General features: G+C 35.9%; 1 protein-coding gene across 1 annotated transcript; it reads left to right on the forward strand.

Annotated features, from left to right (window-relative positions):
* Positions 1–973: 973 nt before the first annotated feature.
* Positions 974–22,468, forward strand: mrps9 (mitochondrial ribosomal protein S9). The gene is made up of 11 exons (XM_051898357.1): positions 974–1,138; positions 2,519–2,701; positions 10,435–10,497; positions 10,620–10,650; positions 10,750–10,829; positions 18,154–18,239; positions 18,385–18,460; positions 18,565–18,733; positions 20,614–20,722; positions 21,255–21,424; positions 22,098–22,468. Exons 1-11 carry the CDS (start codon positions 1,040–1,042, stop codon positions 22,187–22,189), a joined length of 1,158 nt encoding a protein of 385 aa, XP_051754317.1. The 5' UTR covers positions 974–1,039; the 3' UTR covers positions 22,190–22,468.
* The last annotated feature ends 213 nt before the right edge of the window (positions 22,469–22,681 follow it).

A 22,681-nucleotide genomic window follows, 5' to 3' on the forward strand; every position in this document is an offset into this window, starting at 1 on the left:
GGTTTAACCAAAATTTCGGTTTTACCGAATGACACTTTTGGTTATACCAAATGACAATATTTTCAAACAATGCTAACAGGCTGATATCTAGCTAGCTAGCAAAAGGACAATCAAACATTTTATATTTAGTACAAGATTTTAAAATATTACAACGTTTTCCATGTTTTCAAATAGTTACTTTGCTTCACGACCATGTGGTCCTTTGCAGGTGTCTGAATGATGTCACATCCTATCACATGATATTGACCGTATGACTTGATCCAAAATGGTCCCTTTAAATTGGTTACTCCGAATGACATCAATGAAATTCATTTTTCCGGACATTCTTTCTCACAACAAAGCAACGACTTCTACACATAATATTAATACCATTTTGCACTATGTTGATATATGATGTTATAAAATCATGCCAGAATAAAAAAATGTATACATTTATTATATTTTAAGATATTTTAATCACAAATGAAATGGCTGTATTGGCCTTTGGACGGTTAAACCGAATGACCCTTTGATACTTCAAAATACCTTATATTTAGCAAAATATAATTAAAACTTTTGGATTCAATAAAAGAGATCAAGTTGAAATACCTTACATAATACCTTACATATTTTGGATGTCATATCTTTGTTTTTTATTATTATTAAGGCCTTTTGACAAAAAAATGATCCGTCAAGTCATTGACCCAAATGCATCTAAATGCACTTCATTATCAATATTTGTACTGCACCTAAAATACATACATAAACACAAGAGTTATTTTTCTATAAATCTTCAAACTTAAAAAGTTATTTTTTTTCTCTCTCAAGTAAATTTATCTTATATAGACTATCTAATTTTACAGATTACAAAGGTGGTATTTTCTTCAAAATATATTCTGAGTATCTGAGAATGAATTTAGTTACCGTGGATAAATATGTAAAGCTCAAAAACGTACCATTACGTGGCAAAGGTATTTTTGTGGGTGATGAACGACTTTGCTTGCTTCCAGGATGTGATGTAGTCATCACTTCCTGTCTGAGCGCGAGTCGGCGAGCAAACATGGCTGCCTCCGGTTGCAGAGGCATGAGATCGATTTTATGGAAGTATGGGAGCTGCGGGAAGAGTTTGTGTGTGTCCCGATCAAAGACGGCTCTGCAGGTGAAAAGCATTCTTACGTTTTTTTCCGACACAGAGCTGTTTTTGCGACTTGTTAATCGTATTTGGTAGTGATGCTGTAGAGAGCAGAATGTCCTTGTGGCTGAGTAGTAATAGTCGAGTGCTTATTGAGTCTGTGTAAAACGAGCAGATTGGCAGGATGGAGTGAACTGTTCCTCCGCTGCAGTGCATACGTGTTGAGATATGCCTGAACTATTTCAAAGATTAATTTTTTTGTGTTTTAATACAACATAATAGCATGACATTATGTCCACTGCCCAAGCTAAAAGATAATACAGATGCAAGATGAATTAAAACAAGATTATACTAACTATTTTTAATTAGAACATTATTTTTGATACTTTTATTTTTTAATTGAGTATTTTAGAATATTTCCTCTACAATTAATATTGATGTTTCATCATTTCATATGAATGTGATCAGTTGTCACCATGGAATCAAAATGGACAATTCTTGTTTTTGTTTTTATGGAATATTGCTGTGTTTATTATGAATTATTTATCCATGATCATCAGCATTTTTTTAAATGAATGCACCCTCATAATCTTAAACCAAAATAAATCCTTCTTGCTACTACATCTCTTCTCTGATGGTGTTTTTTAGCATGAGGGCGGGACAAACTGTCGCTCACATGAGATCGCAGCAATAGCAAACCACAATGATCCAACAGTCCAGTCAGTTCCCAAAGGACAAAATCAAGTCCCTTTCTGTATTTTTTTCTTTTTCAAGGAGCTGTTTCACTTGGATTAGTCTCGTATAGCCAGATCTTCAGAAGCTCTTGACTCCATAGCGGCTTTCATTGGCCAAGGACTGCCCAGAGGCCGTTTGACTGACGTGTAAAGCAACCAATTACAGTTCGTTTTGTTCCGCATCATATTTAGGGGCATGAAAATGTAAAACGATGTCCCTACAATAACAGACCGGCATGTAAAACTCTTGGACGTACTTATTTAAAGAGTATGTTGCATACTCGCATACTTTTGAAACTCCAGCGTTTAGTTGATTCTGGTAAGTGCTTATTGTCACAGTTATAAACACGATGGCTTTCTTCTTCCATGAGGGGGTTTGGCATCACAGAGTGTTTGTTTCCAGGTGGACCGTTAAAGAACGTGACAAACACATCTCCCAGAAAATCTGTAGAATTCAACCAATCAGATGATGATTTCAAAACTCCTGAAATTTTCACAATTTTGTGTGTCATATTCATCAGCCATTCAGCCAATGGTCTGTAGGTGTGAGACTACACTTGGATACATGTCACAATAGGAAAGAAAAGACTATCACAACTTCCATTTCATGCCGACTTTAACAACAGCATTTGACTGAAATTTGTTCTTATGTTTATTTTTTTCTTAATTCCAGCTGCCGGTCAGGCAGATTTGTGTGTCGTCCTCTTTGTGGAAGAAGAACCTGGCAGCGGCAGGCCCAGAGAAATTCACACAGGAGTTCATCAATAAACAGGTGGAGGATTTTGAAGTCGGTAAACGTCACTTGGCCAACATGATGGGGGAGGACCCAGAGACATTTACACAGGAGGATATTGATGTGAGTTAACTCACTGCACTCTTCTATTCTTTATTTCTTTGTTCTTTTGTTTGTACTGTATGTGTAGTGTAATTGACACAATTCATTTTGAAATTAGAAGTTTACATTCATTTCAGTCAATTTTCTGACAGATAAAGCCACCACCAGAATAATTTTCACCAGGCAGACAGATCTTTACCTCAGTCCTTATGCAACCACACTGACAGCTCTGATTGGGCTTATATATTTAAGTAATATAAGCAGTAATAATTTAAGTATTTACAGTAAGTAGAGTTAACTGTTTACAATGAGTTCTGACACTCTGTGCAGTGCTTTTTCTCATTGCTTTCAACCCTCTACAATGCGAGTAAATCACTGGCATATGCAACTAAATTTGGATGACTAAATGATGCCTAACTTTAGCCATTGGCTAATAATTTGTTACTATTTCACTCGCCAGTGTGTGAGTTAGAGGCTAAGTTTAAGTTGAGCACAGATATGTTTTCACTCGCCGAACATTCTGACTGAGCACTTGAGATTTTCACTCTCCATCAGGTGATCCGGAAAGCGCGCTATTTCAATCATCTTAATGGATGCAGCTCTAATGTGAAGGTGCACACTCGCCGTCGCTTACCTGAGAGCACTCGGTGTTTCTCGGTGTTGCGCAAAGAGAGAGCGAGAGAGTCTTACATGCCACACAGAATTGACACTCTACATGTAAATTATATATATATATATATATATATATATAAAATATATTATATTTATTATTATTATTATTATTATTATTATTATTTATTTATTTTTTTGCATTTTCCTGTCAAAATAACAGAGTGCTTTGGAATTATTCTCAGTCTTAAAAACAAAAGCAACCTCCGTTAATGGGTGGAACTAATGTGCAAATGACAGTCTCATTGGCTGGTGCTCGCCTATTATCATCCTTGTTTTGATTTCAGCAAATCAGTTCAACATGATTAATATTCATGAACCCAGCAGCTCATCAATCCTTAGTGTGTTTATATTGTATAGTAGTATTCTTAGTTTTTTTTCTTTTTTTTTCTTCAGAAACACTGAATGTCCAATAATGTCTTAAAGGGTTAGTTCACCCAAAAATTAAAATTCTGTCATTAATTTTCTGACACCTTCTGATGTAGAACCGGGAAGTGCTGAACGTAAACAGCGTATGAGAATGACACAGAAGAGAAGATATTGTTGCATAAAGTCGTTATTTTGTTTTGTTTTTGAGCACAAAAATTATTCTTGTCGCTTCATAACATTAAGGTTGAACCACTGCAGTCACATGACTGTTTTAATGATGTCTTTAGTACCTTTCTGGACCTTAAAAGTGTTGATTATATTGCTGTGTATGGACGAGTCATATACCTCTCGGATTTTATCAAAAATATCTTAATTTGTGTTCCGAAGATGATTGAATGTCTTACGGGTGTGGAACGACATGAGGGAGAGTAATTAATGACAGAAATTTCTAGGGATGCACCGATATGATTTTTTGGGGCCGAGACCGATATTAACAAACAATTATTGGCCGATACCGATATTTGTCACTTCCTCTCTTATTTGAAATTTGAAAATAGTATTTTGATCATGTTTTAAATAAGCAAAGTTCAAAAACACCATTAAATTATACTAGCAGGTTTATTGCTGCATCATCAAATAATTTTTAATGAACATGAATTGGATCCATTTAACATTCAGCAGGCCAACATAAAGACAACAGAACAAAGATACATATGAAATAAACGGTGCTTTTTAGGTAGGTTTAATAGTTTTCAGGTAAAGAAATAAAGTAAACAAATGTAAAATAGCACTGCATATTCTTCACTGTATAAATTAAATACATATTAATCATTCTTTATTGTAACAGAATTTATTGTGATTAATCTTCTAATTTGTTTTTGTATACATTTTGTGTACAAGTTTAAATATGTATGAGATTTCCTTTACTAAGGCGGGACTCTTATTTTGACGGGTGTTCTAGTGTACGGACTGACAAGGAGAGCACGCAGTTATTTTGCAGATTTAAAGTTTGTCCGTTTATTAAGCATCCCCCGAAAAGGCATAAGATCTGTATGTATTTGTTAACTGTTAGTTGTAATAAGTGTTTTGAGTAATTTGCTGTATGTTGATGATAATGCAATGGAGAGAGAGAGAGAGAGTTTAATGCGCACTTCTTGTGCTCTGTAATGTTTAGCTTTTGTGGTGATATGTTTGGAGTGAAAACGGACGCAATAAACTTAATACAGCATCAGTAAAGGTTTGGTCATCATTCGGATGGGGTCCGCTACACTTATGAAAGTTACAAAAGTTATTTAGTCAAGAATAGTGCGATCTTTTGTTATTTGATTAACTTTAAAGCGCAGACAGCAGCGCTAGGATTAGCAACAGTCATTATACAGCAGCGCCTTCACACAGTTAATTTATAAACCATCGGTTTGTTATATCGGCCGTTTTCCTGCTACAGCCGATATGCCAATGGTTGTAAATTGAGCAAAAATCGGCCGATAAATATCGGCGGCCGATACATCGGTGCATCCCTAGAAATGTCATTTTTAAGCGTGATTTCATGTTAATTGCGATTTATCGTGATGGCAGTGTTGCTCTCTCTGCTGTTCTGAGTGGAGTTCTCATTTCATTTTAAAAAATTTGGCCCAAATATCCTTGATTTGCGATTTGTTTTATTGTCTCCACTCTTCTAATGTTTACACATCTGCTTAATGATTAATTAAAATTCTCCCAAGCTTTTCAGTTCTGACATGTAAATTAGAGCATGAGCAATTTCTAAATAAGAGTATTCCTTAAGATCGTATCTTTTTTTTTTTTTTTTTTTTTTTTTAACCTGTTACTCTTAAAGCTGAAAGTAAAGTCAACTTTCTGCAGGTGTCACATTGAACTTCTTGGACCCGCTTAGAAATTGGCATACATTTACAAACAGTATTTATGTCCAATATCTTATTCTGTGCCAGAAAGAAATGACCGTAATTGATTTATCCCACTAATTTGGTCCAATTTCTCGATTCTTAGCATTATTCCCCAATCTCTGTCACCATTAATGAATTGAGTCCTCAGAGTAAGTGTGGCTAAAAGAAGCTGACACGTACCGTCCCTCTGCCAGCTGATCGGTGGGTAAGGGGTGGAAATGGCTGCGACTGCGGGGCACAGAGCAAGTACAGGATGGGGCGTCTGTGCCTGAGCTGGCACCGATGTGTCTGCCAAGCGCTTCAGCCGACATGACGTTCCCGTGAATGCGCTGAAGGTGTGAAACAGCTGCACAGCAAGCGCTGCCAGGAGGAAGTAATTAATAAAGACTGCAAGCCTCACCTGCTTTCTCCCGCTGTCTTTCGTCTACTCGCGCACACATTGCGTTTGCACCCATCAGGTGGGCTCTGACGTTCATGCTACTGAAATTGGGAAGAAATTTGCTGATTTTTTTGACAATAACAACATGAGTCAAAGTTTTAAAGGAGAGTGTCATGGAGGCTTCAGAAGTTTTGGAAAATAGCGCAGGTTATACGTTTATGTATCTATGGAGCTTGGCAGTGACGCACCATTTATTTCCATTATATGAATAATATCAGCAAAATATCTCATTTTTTGTTCCACAAATAATAATACTGATGTCAAACATTAGTTTGTAGAAAGTAGATTATTTTTAGGAGAAAAATTCCTTTAGCATATGGGTCAATGACAAATAAGGGCGTCTAAAATAAAGAAAAGGATTTTTTTTTTTTTAAATAAAAAGTTAAAAATATGTGGGAGGTTTTCATATGGTTTTAACTTTCATACCATTTTAAAAATAATAAAAATAAACTACTTAATATTTTGAAACCTTTTGTTGAACTAAAATAAATTTTAGCTCAGAAATTAAAGTGTATTCAAGTTGCATGTATGAATTGTATTTATGTACACTACTCTTCAAAAGTTTGGGACCTCTGAGATATTTAATTTGAATTTATTTTATAATTATTATATTGTAAAGTCTCTAATGCTCACCAAGGCTGCATTTATTTGACTGAAAATACAGTAATATTACAATAATTATAATTATTACCATTTAAAATCAGTGTTTTCTATTTTAATGTATTTTAATATATAATTTCTTCCTGTGATGGCAAAGCTGAATTTTCAGCAGCCATTACTCCAATTTATGTATTTGGGTCACTGACGAATAAGGTTTTTAAAAGTGTAAAAAAAATAAAATAAAAAAAAATCATAATGGAGAAATAATTATTTTTTCAGGTTTTATTAAGTGTTAACAGTGAGATTGTGATTTTTATAATCAATTAACACTGCTTTTGTCTAGCTAGCTAGCAAAAGGACGTTTTATATTTAGTACAAGTTTTTAAAATGTTACAACATTTTCCATGTTTTATAGCGGTTGTACAGAATGACCTGATGTTTCGGGACATGCGTATGAGCAAGTGAAAACATTAATTTTTCAAATAGTTAAAAAAATGTTAGTTACTTTGCTTCACGACCATGTGGTCATTCGCAGGTGTCTGAATGATGTCACATCCTGTCACATGATATTGACCACATGACTTCAAAAATGGTCCCTTTAAATTGGTTACTCCGAATGACATCAATGAAATTAATTTTTCCGGACATTCTTTCTCATAACAAAGCCATGATTTCTACACATAATTTTAACACCATTTTGCACTATGTTGATATATGATGTTATAAAATCATGCCGGAATAAAAATATATATATATTTATTAGATTTTAAGATATTTTAATCACAAATGAAATGGCTGTATTGGCCTTTGGATGGTTAAACCGAATGACCCCTGACGCTTCAAAAACTTTAAAATACCTTTATATGTAGCAAAATGTAATTAAAACCTTTTGGATTTAATAAAAGAGTTGTACTACCTTACATACTTTGAATGTCATATCTTTGTTTTTTATTATTATTATTATTATTAAGGCCTTTGGACAAAAAAATGACCCGTCACCTCATTGACCCATTTACATGTTACATTTATGCAATTAGCAGACACTTTTATCCAAAGCGATTTACAAAAGAGGACCAAAAGAAATTTGTCAAAGAGCCAACAATATCTGTAATATACAATGCCATGCTTGTTAGGCAAATACATACATACATAGAATAAATAAATAAATAAATAAATAAATAAAATAGAAAGTTCAAAACAGCATTTACTTGGAATAGAAGTCTTTTGTAGCATTATAAATGTACTGTAAAATTTGATCAATTCAATTTGTCCTCGCTGAATAAAAGTAAGTGGCTTAAAAATATATACTGACTGCAAACTTTTGAACGGTAGTGTATTTTTGAATGAATAAATCAAGACAAAAATTGAGTGTCATTTCATTGAGCCATATGATCACTTAAATATATCAACAAATATTTAGTATTTGGCAACAACACGGTTTTTGGGTGAACTATTCCTTTCCTCGGTATAAGGGTCAGCGAGAGGGCACAGATGTCATGTAAAATTAAATTACGCCTTGGTGCAAGAAACCTTGACTAACTACAGGGAAAAAATGATGCTACAAAAGAGATGGGATGGCAAGATTGGTCTGGTGTAAACATGTATGCCCTTGTCACCTGAGAAGGTCAGACACTTTTAGATTTTTGATTCTGCGTTTTCCATGCCACATGAAACGAGTGGTCAGACGTCTCAAAAAATCTGTTTCGAGAGAGTGCTAGTAGCAAGTTTGCTTTCCCAGATTGGGCTCGTGTGAAGTGTAGGCAGCAGAGGTTTCTAGAACACTGTGACGAGGCTAAACCTCCCTGAGGGAGTTGGGCCATATTGCTTTTCAAGGTATGAACAGGTGCTGCCTTCATCTGTCACTGCATCCTGCACCGTTCTGTCTCTTCTTCTCTTTGTGTTGCTTTATTTTACTCAGTTTCCCTCACCCTGTGGTTTTACATGGATATCTGTTCTCTTGGAGTGCATCTGCCATCACCTTACTTTTTTCTTTCATCTTTTCTGTCTCTTTATCCTGGAAAACAGGGTCAAAGACCCAAAGGTTGCCATTCTGAATGTCTCATGTTATGCGAACGAAAGTTGTGTGCCCCGTTCAATGGTATCACTGGAATCTTTTGGTTCTTTATGAGAGTATTTGATGAAGAGAATAGAGCGCTGCATCAATATTTTTGTAGGCCAACCCGGAAGTTAGCATCGCACTGGTTCCCTCGACAAAATCCCAATAGGGTTTTTCCATAAGCTTTTGAATTATAGCAAAAAGAAAAAAAATAAGCTTTGTAATCATGTTTTGTCTATCAAAATAATTTTCACAAATGAACACAATTTTGAAGCCTAAATACAATCGTCAGGAAAAAAAAAAAAAAAGCTTACCTTAGGCTATAAACGAACTTTACCACAGTCTCTCGACTTCAATGTCACCACCACCGGGCTCCAGACAACGTTTTCAGTCTTTTTCCCTGAAAGTTTGAGTTATAATAGTTTGCAAGAGTGCAATTGTAAACATGAGGCTGTGAAAGTAGACTAGTATATAGATAAGTTTACCTGATTGGTGTGATGTTTAATGTCCCTGAAAACATCTTTAGTCCCATTGAGCAACTTGTTAGCAATCGCCTTTTTAAAAGGCAAGAACACACCAAGCCGACGCAGATGAACTAGTGGTGACGAAAGCAGACTGCGGGGTTGGCTCACGTCGGCAGTGTCTGAGTCCAAAGTTGGCCTGACACACCAAACTGACGCTCGACAGCAGACGGCCAAGTAGCACGTCCGTTCTGCGCCTGCGTAAGATGAAATGCCTTTCCGTACCAGCAGGTGGCAGTAGCTGAACAGCCAATCAGAATGATCAGATGGCTCGACGGACCGACGAGCTCCGACGCCGATTCAACATGTCGAATCGGCCGAAAAAAGCAGACGAGGGCCAACTTCAGCCGACGGTGCAGAACACACTGAGAAAACTTAGTCGGCCGACGAAGAAAAACTGCCCGACGGCCGACCGTCGGCTTGGTGTGTTCCTGCCTTGAGACACGGGAAAAAAAGTGTCTATTTGCACCAAGTGTAAATAGCCTGTCTTGTTGGCAAAGGCAATTTACACTAACTCCGCCCACCAATGTCTGATTGGGCCACACAAGATTAAAAAAAAAGACACGTGCGTGAAAGTAGCTTTTGACGCGATCGACCCGAGTTCGAATCCGGCTTTTGTATATTTGTATATGTATATTTATATGTGTGTGTATATGTGTGTGTATATAGTGTATATTGCTCTGCTTTTTTTGTTTTTAACTGTTTTTTGCATACTTTTTGTACATTTCTCTTATATACATAAATATAAAACATGGAAATATCTTGAGCTTGTGTTCACCACAGACCTTATTTCAGGCTTTTAACCAAAATCCCATTGAGGAAAAACCCATTGACTTCTGGACGATGAACCGGAAGTGTTAAAATGCTAACTCATTTCTGGGTTTTGGCCTACAAAAATACGTCATCCCTGCACCACTCTGTAGATAGAATAGATCAGTGTTTCCCAAATGTAGTAAAACACACCTGGGGTGTACAATAAAAATATTTTATTGTCAAACTGTTCCATGCATTTTCAAAATTGGCACTAATCATTTCCCATCAATCTCAATAAGATAATTTCATAAAATGTTAATAAAAATTACATTTCATAATCATAATAAAAAAATATTCAGAATTAGAAAAATAAATAAAAAGTATATGACATTAAATTTGCCATAAAGTGTGCATTCTGATACTTTTTTGTTTGTTTGTTTGTTTAGAGGAGTATTGCATACCTCTTCCCCTCTGGACTCTTTGACAAGCGAGCAAGACCTATAATGAAGGTGAGATTTGCTCCAACTTTTTTGCATTTATTTATTTACTTACTTATCTACTTATTTACATAATTACTTACACACAGTCAAGACTCAGTATATTCCTTATGGTACCTTTCTTTCTGTTTTAGCACCCAGAGCAAATATTCCCAAAACAGACAGGTATGGAAAAGCTGTTTTAACTCTCTGCTCTTTGACACCAAATATATAAGCATGCTGATATCTGGTAATGAATTACTCATGCCCTGTTCTCTCTTTTAGCTGTCCAGTGGGATGCAGAAGGACGGCCTTTCCACTTTTTGTTCTACACAGGGAAACAGTCCTACTATTCTCTCTTGCATGTGAGTTCATGCTGTTCATATCTGTTAAATGCTTACATAAATCTGTTACATAAAACATACAAAGCCAAAGTGTTCTAGATGATATTTAAATAATACTGTAGCTGTAGAGATAATCAATATAGGTCCCAAATCCCAAATATAGGTTGATATTTAATACTTAATTGAAATTTAGGCTCAATTGTCCCTACTTTTACATTTCTTAATTTCACCATAATTTTACTCTCGCTTTAAAACTCATCATCATTTAATAAAAATCATTTAATAAAACTGTTAAATTTAAATTTTCTAGCATACTTCAGTATTTTTTCATTGTGTACATTATAAGATGGTGATGGCGAAATTAGCCAATCAGCAGTAGGGGGCGTGTCCACCCATGATTGGGGAGAAGAGAGAGTGAGCGAGAGGGAGATTTGAAGAAAGACTGTAGAAAGAGAGATGGCTGAGAGACATTACAAAAGAGAAAAGGCCAGAGGAATATCACTGAAAAGAAGGGCTATGATAAGGCAAGATTTTTTGGAATATTAGAAAAGCTTTTTAGCACTGGAGAGACCTAAGCGGGAATATTGCTTGTATATACTCTTGTGTACTAATTTTTTATTTTTATTTTTTCCTTGTTCGTTTGTCATCTTCGCTTTATTTTTCGTGAAGCATTATTTTGCTTTGCTTCAGCTATGATAAAGAGATATCCACTCTTGCATTATATCAAATATCAACAGTTTCTCAGAAATCACACTGTACCTCTAATTGATTATTAAATAAACTTTATTATTAGTTTTTTGGCTAAATTTATTGATATCGGCCAAAACTTAAAGGAATAGTTCACCAAAAATGAAAATTATCGCATGATTTACTCACCCTCAAGCCATTCTAGGTGTATATGACTATCTTCTTTCAGACAAACACAATCGGAGATATATTTAAAAATATCCTGGCTCTTCCCAGCTTTATAATGGGAGTGAATTTGAAGCGATTTTGAAGCCCAAAAAAGCACATCCATCCATTATAAAAGTAATCCATACGGCTCCAGGGGGTTAATAAAGGCCTTCTGAAGCGAAGCGATGGGTTTTTGTAAGAAAAATATCCATATTTATAACCTCATAAACTAAAATAACTAGTTTCAGGCAGACGACCGTACGCATACTCCACAAGTCGACTTGCGCCACAAGAGTAACCCGTGACACGATGTATGATGTAGATGTACGAGTATCATAAGCTTAGACGCCTCTCACAGTTCAAACAAATAGGGCTGTGCATCAAACTCAGGCTCCTCTAATCTTAAATCGAAATCCTCCGACATTTCTTTTTAAAAATTCTCGTTCCAGACTTCTAATTTTAGACTGCTCTATCCTCTGCGCTTCCGCGTTCGTTATTGCATCATGCATCGGGTCAGAGGTCACTCTTCCGCCGCAAATCAATGCATACGGCTATCTGCCGGAAGCTAGATATTAGAGTTAATAAAGTTTCAAATATGGATATTTTTTCTTACAAAAATGCATTGCTTCGTTTCGGCCTTTATTAACCCCCTGGAGTCGTATGGATTGTTTTAATGATGGATGGATGCACTTTTTGTGGCTTCAAAATCTCAACCCCCATTCACTACCATTATAAAGCTTGGAAGAGCCAGGATATGTTTAAATATATCTCCGATTGTGTTTGTCTGAAAGAAGATAGTCATACACACCTAGGATGGCTTGAGGGTGAGTAAATCATGGGATGATTTTAATTTTTGGGTGAACTATTCCTTTAAATTTTGTTGTCTCTTGAACTGGTTTCTGCTTTGTCTGGTCTATGACTGAAGGGAGTGGCACAGAGTGTAGGTGGGGGGCACATCACAGAGATGTGGGATGTAAGGAGGGGCACAGACAGAGAGAGCCGATCCCCTAAAGAGGGCCTGGATGGGGTGACGGGGGGAACAGCCAGAGAGAGGCTTTGTTTGACATTTTACACTTAGTGTGCTGAATAAAATTAAATAGAATGGTTGTTGTTAAAACAAACCAGTATAAATCAGAGATCGGAATGATTAAGGAAATGGTAATGGAAGGTTTGGATTTGTAAGAAGAGGAAGATGAGTGTGACGGAGCTCTTTCTCCTTCTTAAATCCCATTTACAACAGGGAGCATCACACACTTCACTAGGCACGCCAGGGCTTTGCGATATTAGGTGTGCGTGTGAGTGTGTATGCGTGCACACGTGCTGTTCTTTGTGTGTAGGTGTATGTGCACATCAGCCTCAGGGGTTTTACTGCGATGGGAAGAGCCCCAGAGAGCCTCCTGCGTTAACCGGCTCTTTGTCACCACGGCTAATTCCTTTTCAAAGTTTGTTTGTTTTAGCTTATTTTTCCCTTCTCTACCATTCATCTCTGGACTCGACCTTGGGCTAAGACGTCTCTCAGTAGCAGTAAGGAGTTTGTGTGTGTGTGCGAGTTGACTAATGCGCCATTGTCCTCGGTGCGCCCAAGCCCCTCATCCTCCCCTTTGCCCTGCAGTGGCTGGGACCCCTGCTGCTAATTTAAATAGGTATGTCAAATCTGCCGGCGTGCACCGGCTCTCTCATCCAGCGTCGAATCGCACAGAGGTGCTCCGTGTTCAGAAACCCTGCAGTGTGCAGAAAATAATGTTCAACTCTCCTTCCTGCAGACAGCAATATTTTTCTAGCATGAGCAAAAGGAAGCAAAACACAAACACATCCGAACTCTTAAGATACACAGATGGTAAATATAGACATTTACCAAGGAGACTTATATTCTGTAGCTGATGTATCAGGACATTTTTACAGCTATCGAAGTAACCCACTTGCACACTCGATTTAAGTAACCAAGTATTCTAGTACTGCAGTGGTCAATTAATTGTGTGACCCTTTTCATTGCATCAAATAAAAAAAAAATCAGGTTTAAAATTCTTTAACAGCTATATATATGCCAAAACAGGGCCTTTGATATATTTGGGTGGTGATAGATTTTTTTTAAAGGTTTTGTGAAGTTTACTCAGTGCTAGATACATTTACAAATACATTTTTAAAATGTATTTATTTCTATTTGAAATAATGGCTGGAAGTTATGTAGCTACAATGTAACTGGAAAAGTTTTTTTTTTTTTTATTAGTATTTTATTAAGGATATATTAAATTTATCTAAAGTGTCCTTAAACAATATAGGGCTACAGTATTGACACATTTCATGATTTAATTAGATTTTGATTCACATTCATAAGCTTGTGATTTGATTCAGTTCATATTTTGATTCAGTTCTATATCGATTAATTGGAGTATGTATCAGGTACAATACATGCCAAAATATCTAATGCTATAATATACAGGGTACCCCAGATGGTACATTACTATAATTTTAAAGCTTAAAATGAACTGATTTGTATAGGTAACATTATAATATGTGACCCTGGACCACAAAACCAGTCATAAGGGTCAATGTTTTGAAATCATCTGAAAGCTGAATAAATTAGCTTTCCATTGGTGTATGGTTTATTATGATACAACTATTTGAAAACCTGGAATCTGAGGGTGCAAAAAAAATCAAAATATTGAGAAAATCGGTTTTAAAGTTGTCCAAATGAAGTCCTTAGCAATGCATATCCACTTACAAAAATATATTTTGGATATATTTACAGTTGGAAATTTACAAAATATGTTCATGGAACATGATCTTTAATATCCTAATGATTTTTGGCATAAAATAAAAATCGATAATTTTGATCCATACAATGTATTGTTGGCTATTGCTACAAATATACCCATGCGACTTATGACTGGTTTTGTAGTCCAGGGTCATATATAACATAATAATCCCAACCATAACGTTAAAAATAACTTTTTAATGACATTATATTTCTACTCGTTTCTTGAAATATCTATAAACATTTAAATGGTGGCTGTCATAAAAACATGACGTATATATTGAAACATTAAATATTGAAGAACAGGTTAAGTAAAAATACAATGAATATGCAATATAGTGCATATATTTAGAAAAATGCACCTCTCTGGAGTTAATTTTTCTAGCTGACTGACGGTTATGTACATTGAATGGCTTTTCTGAGGTGAATGTTAAAATACGTCACATTGTTTGCAAGCTGTTTTATTGACGTCTTTCCGCGGTTGAAACTCTGGTTGAGCGATTACATGTGACATGATATGGATTTTGATAAGTTGTACTGTATCTTTCAACATACCTTCAGATGTTCATTTATGTTTATTTCGCGCTGTAACTAGTAGTAAAGCAGAAGAGATTATCGGTTCACGCTGCCGCTTCGCTTGATCTGCACTGTAAACCCGAATAAATTGTGCTAACTCAAAAAATTTGAGAATCAGTTACATCAAATTTTTTAAGTTATGATATTTCCAATTTTAAGTAAGCAGAGCTATCAAGTTTTGAGTTTGTAGTACTTATGCATGTTAATTGCTCCTAACTTGAGGTAGCCTACTGAGTTAGCTAACTCATACATTTTTTTATAGCAATTTACATAAAAGATTTAGTTAATGAACATTTTTATTTTGAGTTCTTGCAAAATAGTATTTAATGTTTGAATTTATTAATAAAATGTACAGAATTTGAAAGCTGTTTCATATCAAAAGTAATAAAGCACAAAGCTTTTTTGTGATTTATTGGATGGGAGTCATTCTACAATGTTTTGTTCATTCATAAAACAGCATATACTATAAAAGATCTATTTTTTGGGATTTAAGAATCGATATGGGTTCATGAAAATGAGAATCTTTATAACTGTTCTTTATAACTTTCTATTGATAAAAGAATCCTGAAAAAATGTATCACAGTGTCCACAACAATATTAAGCAGTTTTCAACTGAAATAATAAAAAAAAGTAATAACTTAAACACCAAATCAGCATATTAAAATGATATCTGAAGGATTGTGTGACTGAACACTTGAGTAATGGCTGCTGTAAATGTTTGAAAATATATTAGTCATTTTGAATTGTAAAGATACTTCTCTCTATATAATACTGTTTACTGTCAAAGTGCAGTCTTGTTGAGCAAAAGACTTTTTCAAAAACATTAAAAATCGTACTGACCCCAAACATTTGATTGATAGTTCATTTATAGGATATATGGCATATGATGCAAAACATTACTGATTTTCTGGTGGCTCCACAACTCCTTTTTTCTTCAAATTGTGAGAATGACTAATCTGTTAGATCGTGTTATCTTCATTGATGTTGAATTCACAACAACATTCAATGCATCACAGAAAACCAGGCATGAAAATATCACTATAGTCCTGCCTTACAGTTTAAAAAGCCTGTCACCTTTTCATAGAGGCATTGCCTGTTTGTATGTGCATTAGCTGGACTAGCCTGAAAATTATTTTATTTTTGCATCATTTAAACCAAAGAATCACCATTTTTGACACTGCTGTCAGATTTAATTCCTAATTCGGTAAATATCAAGAATAGCTGCAGAGTGGACTGACTGGCAATGGCAAATACGTCCATTTAAGACATTTATACTAACAATTATTCACTAGAAACATAAGCAAGGTCATAAAACACAAGCTCATGATGTTAGTACTTCCTGCTTTTAACTGTAGGCCCTTCAACTTTGAATCTTGTGTTCATTATGCTGTGTTTTCGACTTAACCTTCAACAAAAATCCCATGTGCACTTTGGGAGGAGCGAGTCTGTACAATTTGACCATGATTTGTTGAATACAAGGAGCCCCTGCCAACCAAAAGGCTACATTGAAAGTTCATATTAAAAGCTGAGATCGAGGAGCCTCTCTCCCCTCCTAAAGGCATTTGAATTTCTCTGGATTCGTTATGGCGCTGTGATCACGAACGTGTAACGCGTATTCCCCCGCTTTTTTCCTCCCTCCCCCCTTTCTTTTCTATTACTCCTCCTTTTTTGTGCTGAAAATTGGTTTTTGCCCGATGTTTGCTTTTTTGGCGAGTAGCGGTGGATTATACGCACTCTATCAGGAGCGAATTAAACAAACAGCTGTGGGATAATTGAGGGGGAAATGAATTCTCGCACAGGCGTGAGGAAGGTGCCGACGTGAGCTGCATGCCAGCGTCGGGCCCCGCGTCAGACCCCTGCTCCGCACCGCTCCAGCACCACCACGCCTGACGGGCACTCCAGGCTCACGGGCGCGATGCCAATTTAGACAAGTGTGCCCGAGGATGCCATCCTTCTCCGCATGGCAGATTCTCCTGTCAGGAGGACGTGCGAGTGTGTGTGTGTGTGTTAGAAAGGAGAGAGAAAGTGTGGGGGGTTACGGCCCAAGTGCTCCCCAATTCAATTTTCCCTCCATACACACACACACACACACACACACACAATTAAATTCAGCCAGAGCTGAAGAGAGAGAGATGAGATCTGCCTTCATAATGGAGACTGTGTGTGTGTATCTGTGTGAGCGTGTGTGTCGGGGGGATTTTCAAATCCCTGCTTTTGCTTCACTGCATCTTTTCTTTTGAGGGATTCCTGAATATCTATGAAGAATACCTCGTCCTTCATTCGGTGTATTCATTGACTTATTAGTCAACAGAGACCACGCTCAGAGGATTCTTCTTCTTTTTTAGTAATATTTCTGTATGGAAGCTTGTTTCTGCTACTAAATAAACAAAAAAGGTAATTGTGACTTTTCATCTCACAATTCTGACTTCTTTTCTCAGAATTGCAAGATATAAACTGCGCAATTGCGAGAAATAAAGTCAGAATTGCGAGAAATAAAGTCAGAATTGCGAGATATAAACACGCAATTGTGAGAAATAAAGTCAGATTTGCGATATATAAACTCAGAATTGTGATAAATAAAGTCAGAATTGCGAGAAATAAAGTCAGAATTGCAAGATAAACTCACGATTGACTTTTTTTCTCCAATTCTGACTTTTTTTCTAGCAATTATGAGATATAAACTCGCAATTCTTTTTTTTCTCACAATTCTTGCTTCTTTTCTCAGAAATGTGAGATATAAACTTGCAATGGCAAGTTATAGCCCAATTCTGAGGGGAAAAAAAGACTGACTCGCAATTGCATTTATAAAGTCAGAATTGCAAGATATAAACTCAATTCTGAAAAAAAGTCAGAATTGCGAGTTTATTTCACAATACTGACTTAACTCTCAATAGTGAGTTTATATTTCGCAGTTCTGACATTCAAAGTCGCAATTGTGTATTATAAAGTCAAATTTGCAAGATATAAACTCACAATTCTGAGGAAAAAAAAGGCAGAATTGCAAGATAAAAGGTTGCAATCATTTATTTTTTATTCAGCGGCAGAAACAAGCTTCTATCTGCTCTTACAGAAATGGCATTAAAACTGACCACTTTCCATTTCTCTTTTCTGTCATTCTAGGATCTGTATGAGAAGATTCTGGCCATAGAGAGACATCAGGACGAGATGAGAAATAAAGGTCTATATACAACAGATACCAAACAAATGTGAGAATTTCAAAACTTCCTGCAAGAAAAATGTTTAAATTTATGCGTTTAGCAGATGTTTTTATCAAAAGCAATTTGTAATATACAATGCCAATACAACTAGAATGATGAATTTAATGGTTAAAATGTGTTTGTTTCCTTTCAGTATGCTGACTGGGAGCAGGTGGCTGTTAAAAGAGGAAATGGAGGAGCATCTGGTAGAGAACATTTCAGATCAAGATGTAAGAACCGATACATTGTCCGAATCCTATAAAGTTTGTAATTCCGGATGAAAGCACAAGAGGGTGCTGTTGGCAAACTAAGTGAATTGTGTGATTTTGTGTAGTACATGCGGTTGATCCAGCTGATGGAGAGGTTGTTGTCCATGCCCTACTGCTCTCTGGAGGAGGAGTTCGTGCTGAAGTTTCGCAGGCATCTGGAGGTTCAGTCCAGTAAACAGGAGATTCCTGTGATACAGTACGATCCACAGGGAGTCGCTTTCAGCGTTGCTGATGGTACGACGTAATATTGACATCTCAAATACACACACTCTAAAAAATGCAGGGTTAAAAACAACCCAAGTTGGGTTGAAAATGGACAAACCCAGCAATTGGGTTGTTTTAACCCAGTGGTTGGGTTAAATGTTTGCCCAACATGCTGGGTAGTTTTATTTAACCCAACTATTGTTTAAAAATGACTGTATTGCTTGTTTAAAATGAACCCAAAATATGTTGAAAATGAACATTTATTAATATGTTTAATAAATGAACATTTATTAGTAAGTTTAATGAATAATAATTAAACAATAAACATTTATTAAATTGCTTATTAATAAATGTTCACCTTTTGATTATTATTGTTGCCTCTAGTAATTATGTGTCTGATTTTTAATTTTCTAACCTATTTTGGGTTCATTTTAAGCCAGACATATAGTCATTTTTAAACAATAGTTGAGTTAAATAAAACTACCCAGCATGTTGGACAAACATTTAAAACAACCCATTTTCTGGGTTTGTCCATTTTTAACCCAACTTGGGTTGTTTTTAACCCTGCATTTTTTAGAGTACAGGCTGTTAAAATATTAGTTTTTTAGATTATTTGTTTTTGCGAACCCCATAAAAGCCTTTTTCCAAGTCTACTGATGTGTAGACTTGATTTCCAGCTCTCAGATTGTAACTCTGTAATCAAATGTGTGTAGGCCTGATAATAATTCTGAATCTTATTGTGATTGTTTTTACGATAACTGCATTTATTGTGCACTTTAAATTGCTATTCAAATAAGGGAATTTATGAGAATATCTCTTTTATGTGTCTCTGGTGCATAAAGAGGACAAAAATATATTACTATTGCATAATATAATTCACAAGACAAACATTAATCAATTACTATAATATTGTGGTGGGCTGTGAACACATTGTGAATTGAAAGTGGGTCCAAGAGTAATATATTCAAGTTTAATATTTAAATATTAATTATGTAATTGAACCCATGTGCAGTATTAGTTTGCAAATCCTTAAATAATCCGTTGTAACTTGTAATTATAACTTTTTTAGTGTTTTTTTTTTTTTTATGGTATTACTTTTTGTTCATATTTTGAATTAACTTTTATTTTTATATTTTCAGTTTTAGTCATTTTGTGCTCATCGTTTTTTTTTTTTGTTTGTTTGTTTCTAATTTTTTTTCATTTCAGTTTGTCATTTCAGTACTTCAGCTTTGCCAAGTTTTCATTTAAGTCTAATATATTATTTTATTTTTTATTATTATGGTTAATATTCATTGCGTCAGGTTTGACATCAAACACCATTTGTTTGTGTGTATTGTAACCGATCATGATGCGTCTGTATGAATATGCTATTTCATATTACAATAGTTTTTTTTTTTATATTTTGAATTATTTTTTGTTTTTATATTGTCCATTTTCATTTTAATATTAGTTAAAAGTTAATTCAAAAAACTAATTTTAGATTTTTGTAATTTTTAGTCGTTTTTTGTCTCTATATAGTTTTAATTTTTAATTTTGTTTTAGTTCGTTATTTTATTACATATATTTAAACTAAAATAAGAAATGTTGAGATAAATGTTTTCAAATTTTATTTTACTGAAGTTAACATTTTATTTCAAGTAATGATTTTTTTTCTTAACAGTAATAATAACTGTATTGTTTCAAATGAGATTTGAGAACATGGGCGACAGTAAATGACAGAATTTTCATTTTTTGGGTGAGCCGTTCCTTTAAGTCTCGTGTTCCTGCGATCTGAGAGGTAAAGAATTTTTATTCTGCAAGGTTTCCGCTCTTCTCAGTTGATTCTCTGTCTGTTTCTTCTGTACACACTCACTTAATTCCCACATCACTCTAGCTTAGTCTTTCTCTCCCTCTCTCTCTCCTTCCCACAGGCAGAAGAAAATCTGCCAAAGCCAGTATCACCCTCAGAGACAGCGGCTCTGGGAACGTCACAATCAACGGCAAGAACTACCTCCACTACTTTCCCGTACTACAAGACAGGTGTGTGTGCCTCAGTTCTGCATCACATCTTTATGGAAAGATCCTTTCAGCACATCGAGAGCTTGAATATTTGTTTTTACTCTAGTTGGTATGCCATAAATGAGACCCACACCAAAAATGTTCAAATCCAGCATTTGTGTGTGGTGAGTGTGCTCAGTTTTTTAAATGTGGTTGAAAAGTTAATTACACAGATGAGTGAGCCGGAGACTCAGGCGCTGTCAGCGTGCGGCCGGCTGCCCGCCCTTATCACTCCGTCCGCTTCACACAGGCCTAATTGGAGCAGAAGGGGAGTGTTGCTCTGTGTCAGCACTGTGGGCCGTCCTGCGAGCGACTGCACACGCTTGCATCGCGTCCTCTCAATAGTTCTTACAGTGGCGGGATTATCACTTTGTCTAAATATGACGATACAGTCCTCAATGGGGGATTTGCAGGAGTGTCATTCATACAGATGTTGAAAGCTTGAGCAGTCCAGTAGAGAGAAACATGTTCTTAATTCTGTCCGCCCCACATTTCACTCTTTTCTTTCTCTCAGGGAGCAGCTGTTGTTTCCTCTGCACTTTGTGGGCATGCTGAGCCGGTTTGACATCGAGGGCAGTGTGGAGGGCAGCGGTCACTCTGCTCAGGCTGGCGCTCTGCGATTGGCCATCTCACGGGCGCTGCTCAGCTTTGTGTCTGAGGTAGAAGTGGAAAAGATGAGGCAAGGTGTGTGACAAGAAGCCCATAACATCACAATGTGGGAAACCATAGAAATTTTATTGACCAACAATAGTGTGTTTCTTCTTGTTAAAATTTTAGTTTACTTTAATATTAACGACGTTGGCAGGTATATTAAACTGCACTTGCTCTGCAAGGCCTAAAACACCCGTCCAATATTTTACACGTTTCCAAAAGATGTAAAGATGGCGAGTTACTTTTCACTTATATCTCTTTTCTCTGGTAGTCATGTCACAGATGCTGTTAGTTATGAAAGCTTGTTTCTGCCACTAAATAAAAAAGGTAATTTCACAATTCTGACTATTTCTCACAATTGTGAGTTTATATCTCTCAATTCCGACTTTTCTCACAACACAATTGCAAGAAATAGTCAGAATTGCAAGTTATAAAGTCCAATTCTGAGGAAAAGACACATCTCGCAATTCTGACTTGTTGCAACTTTATCACTTTTAGCAACTTTATCACGCAATCCTGACTTTATAACTCGCAATTGTGACTTTATATCACGCAATTCTGAGAAAGAAAGTCAGAATTGTGAGATAAAAAGTCGCAATTACCTTTTTTATTTTTTATTCAGTGGCAGAAACAAGCTTCCACAGTTAGTAGACTTGAAGTATTAGAAAATTTTGTCATCATCTGTTTTCTCTGATTACCCAAACAGCTGGCCTGCTGACCGCTGATCCCAGGATCAAGGAGAGGAAGAAACCAGGGCAGGAAGGAGCACGGAGAAAGTTCACGTGGAAAAAGCGCTGAACAGGAAAGGGGGCAATGCAGCACTGGAACCCTGAAAGAGGACACAACTTCTTTTTCACTGGATTATTGGCTTTTTTTCATGGACAACTGCTGATCACAGACTTAAACCAGCCCTTTCATCAGTTAAAAATGATAAAATATATCGCTGTTGGACATCCGTGAGCTGAAAGGAAACCTTTCTGTTGCTGACATTTAATTGTCCTTTTCTGTGCATTGTGTATATTGATGTTGTTGAAAATGTTAATATAAACATTTTTCAATAAACATTTGTGTATATTCCCAGGTTATATTTTTATTTTTTTCAAAAATGAACCCAGCTGCCCTGACAGAGTGAGATAGTTTAGATTGTGATGCTTCTAATCACCACAAGAGGGCAGCAAAAAAAAAAAATCTTTGAAATTAATTCACTTTGATACATTTTGCTGTTTTTAGATTTTTGATGTTTTTGATTTTTGGGCTAGGTGCTTGATTTTATACACTTGTGGCAATGAG

The sequence above is a fragment of the Ctenopharyngodon idella genome, chromosome 6 (assembly GCF_019924925.1).
Source record: "Ctenopharyngodon idella isolate HZGC_01 chromosome 6, HZGC01, whole genome shotgun sequence".
In the NCBI taxonomy this organism is placed as follows: domain Eukaryota; kingdom Metazoa; phylum Chordata; class Actinopteri; order Cypriniformes; family Xenocyprididae; genus Ctenopharyngodon; species Ctenopharyngodon idella.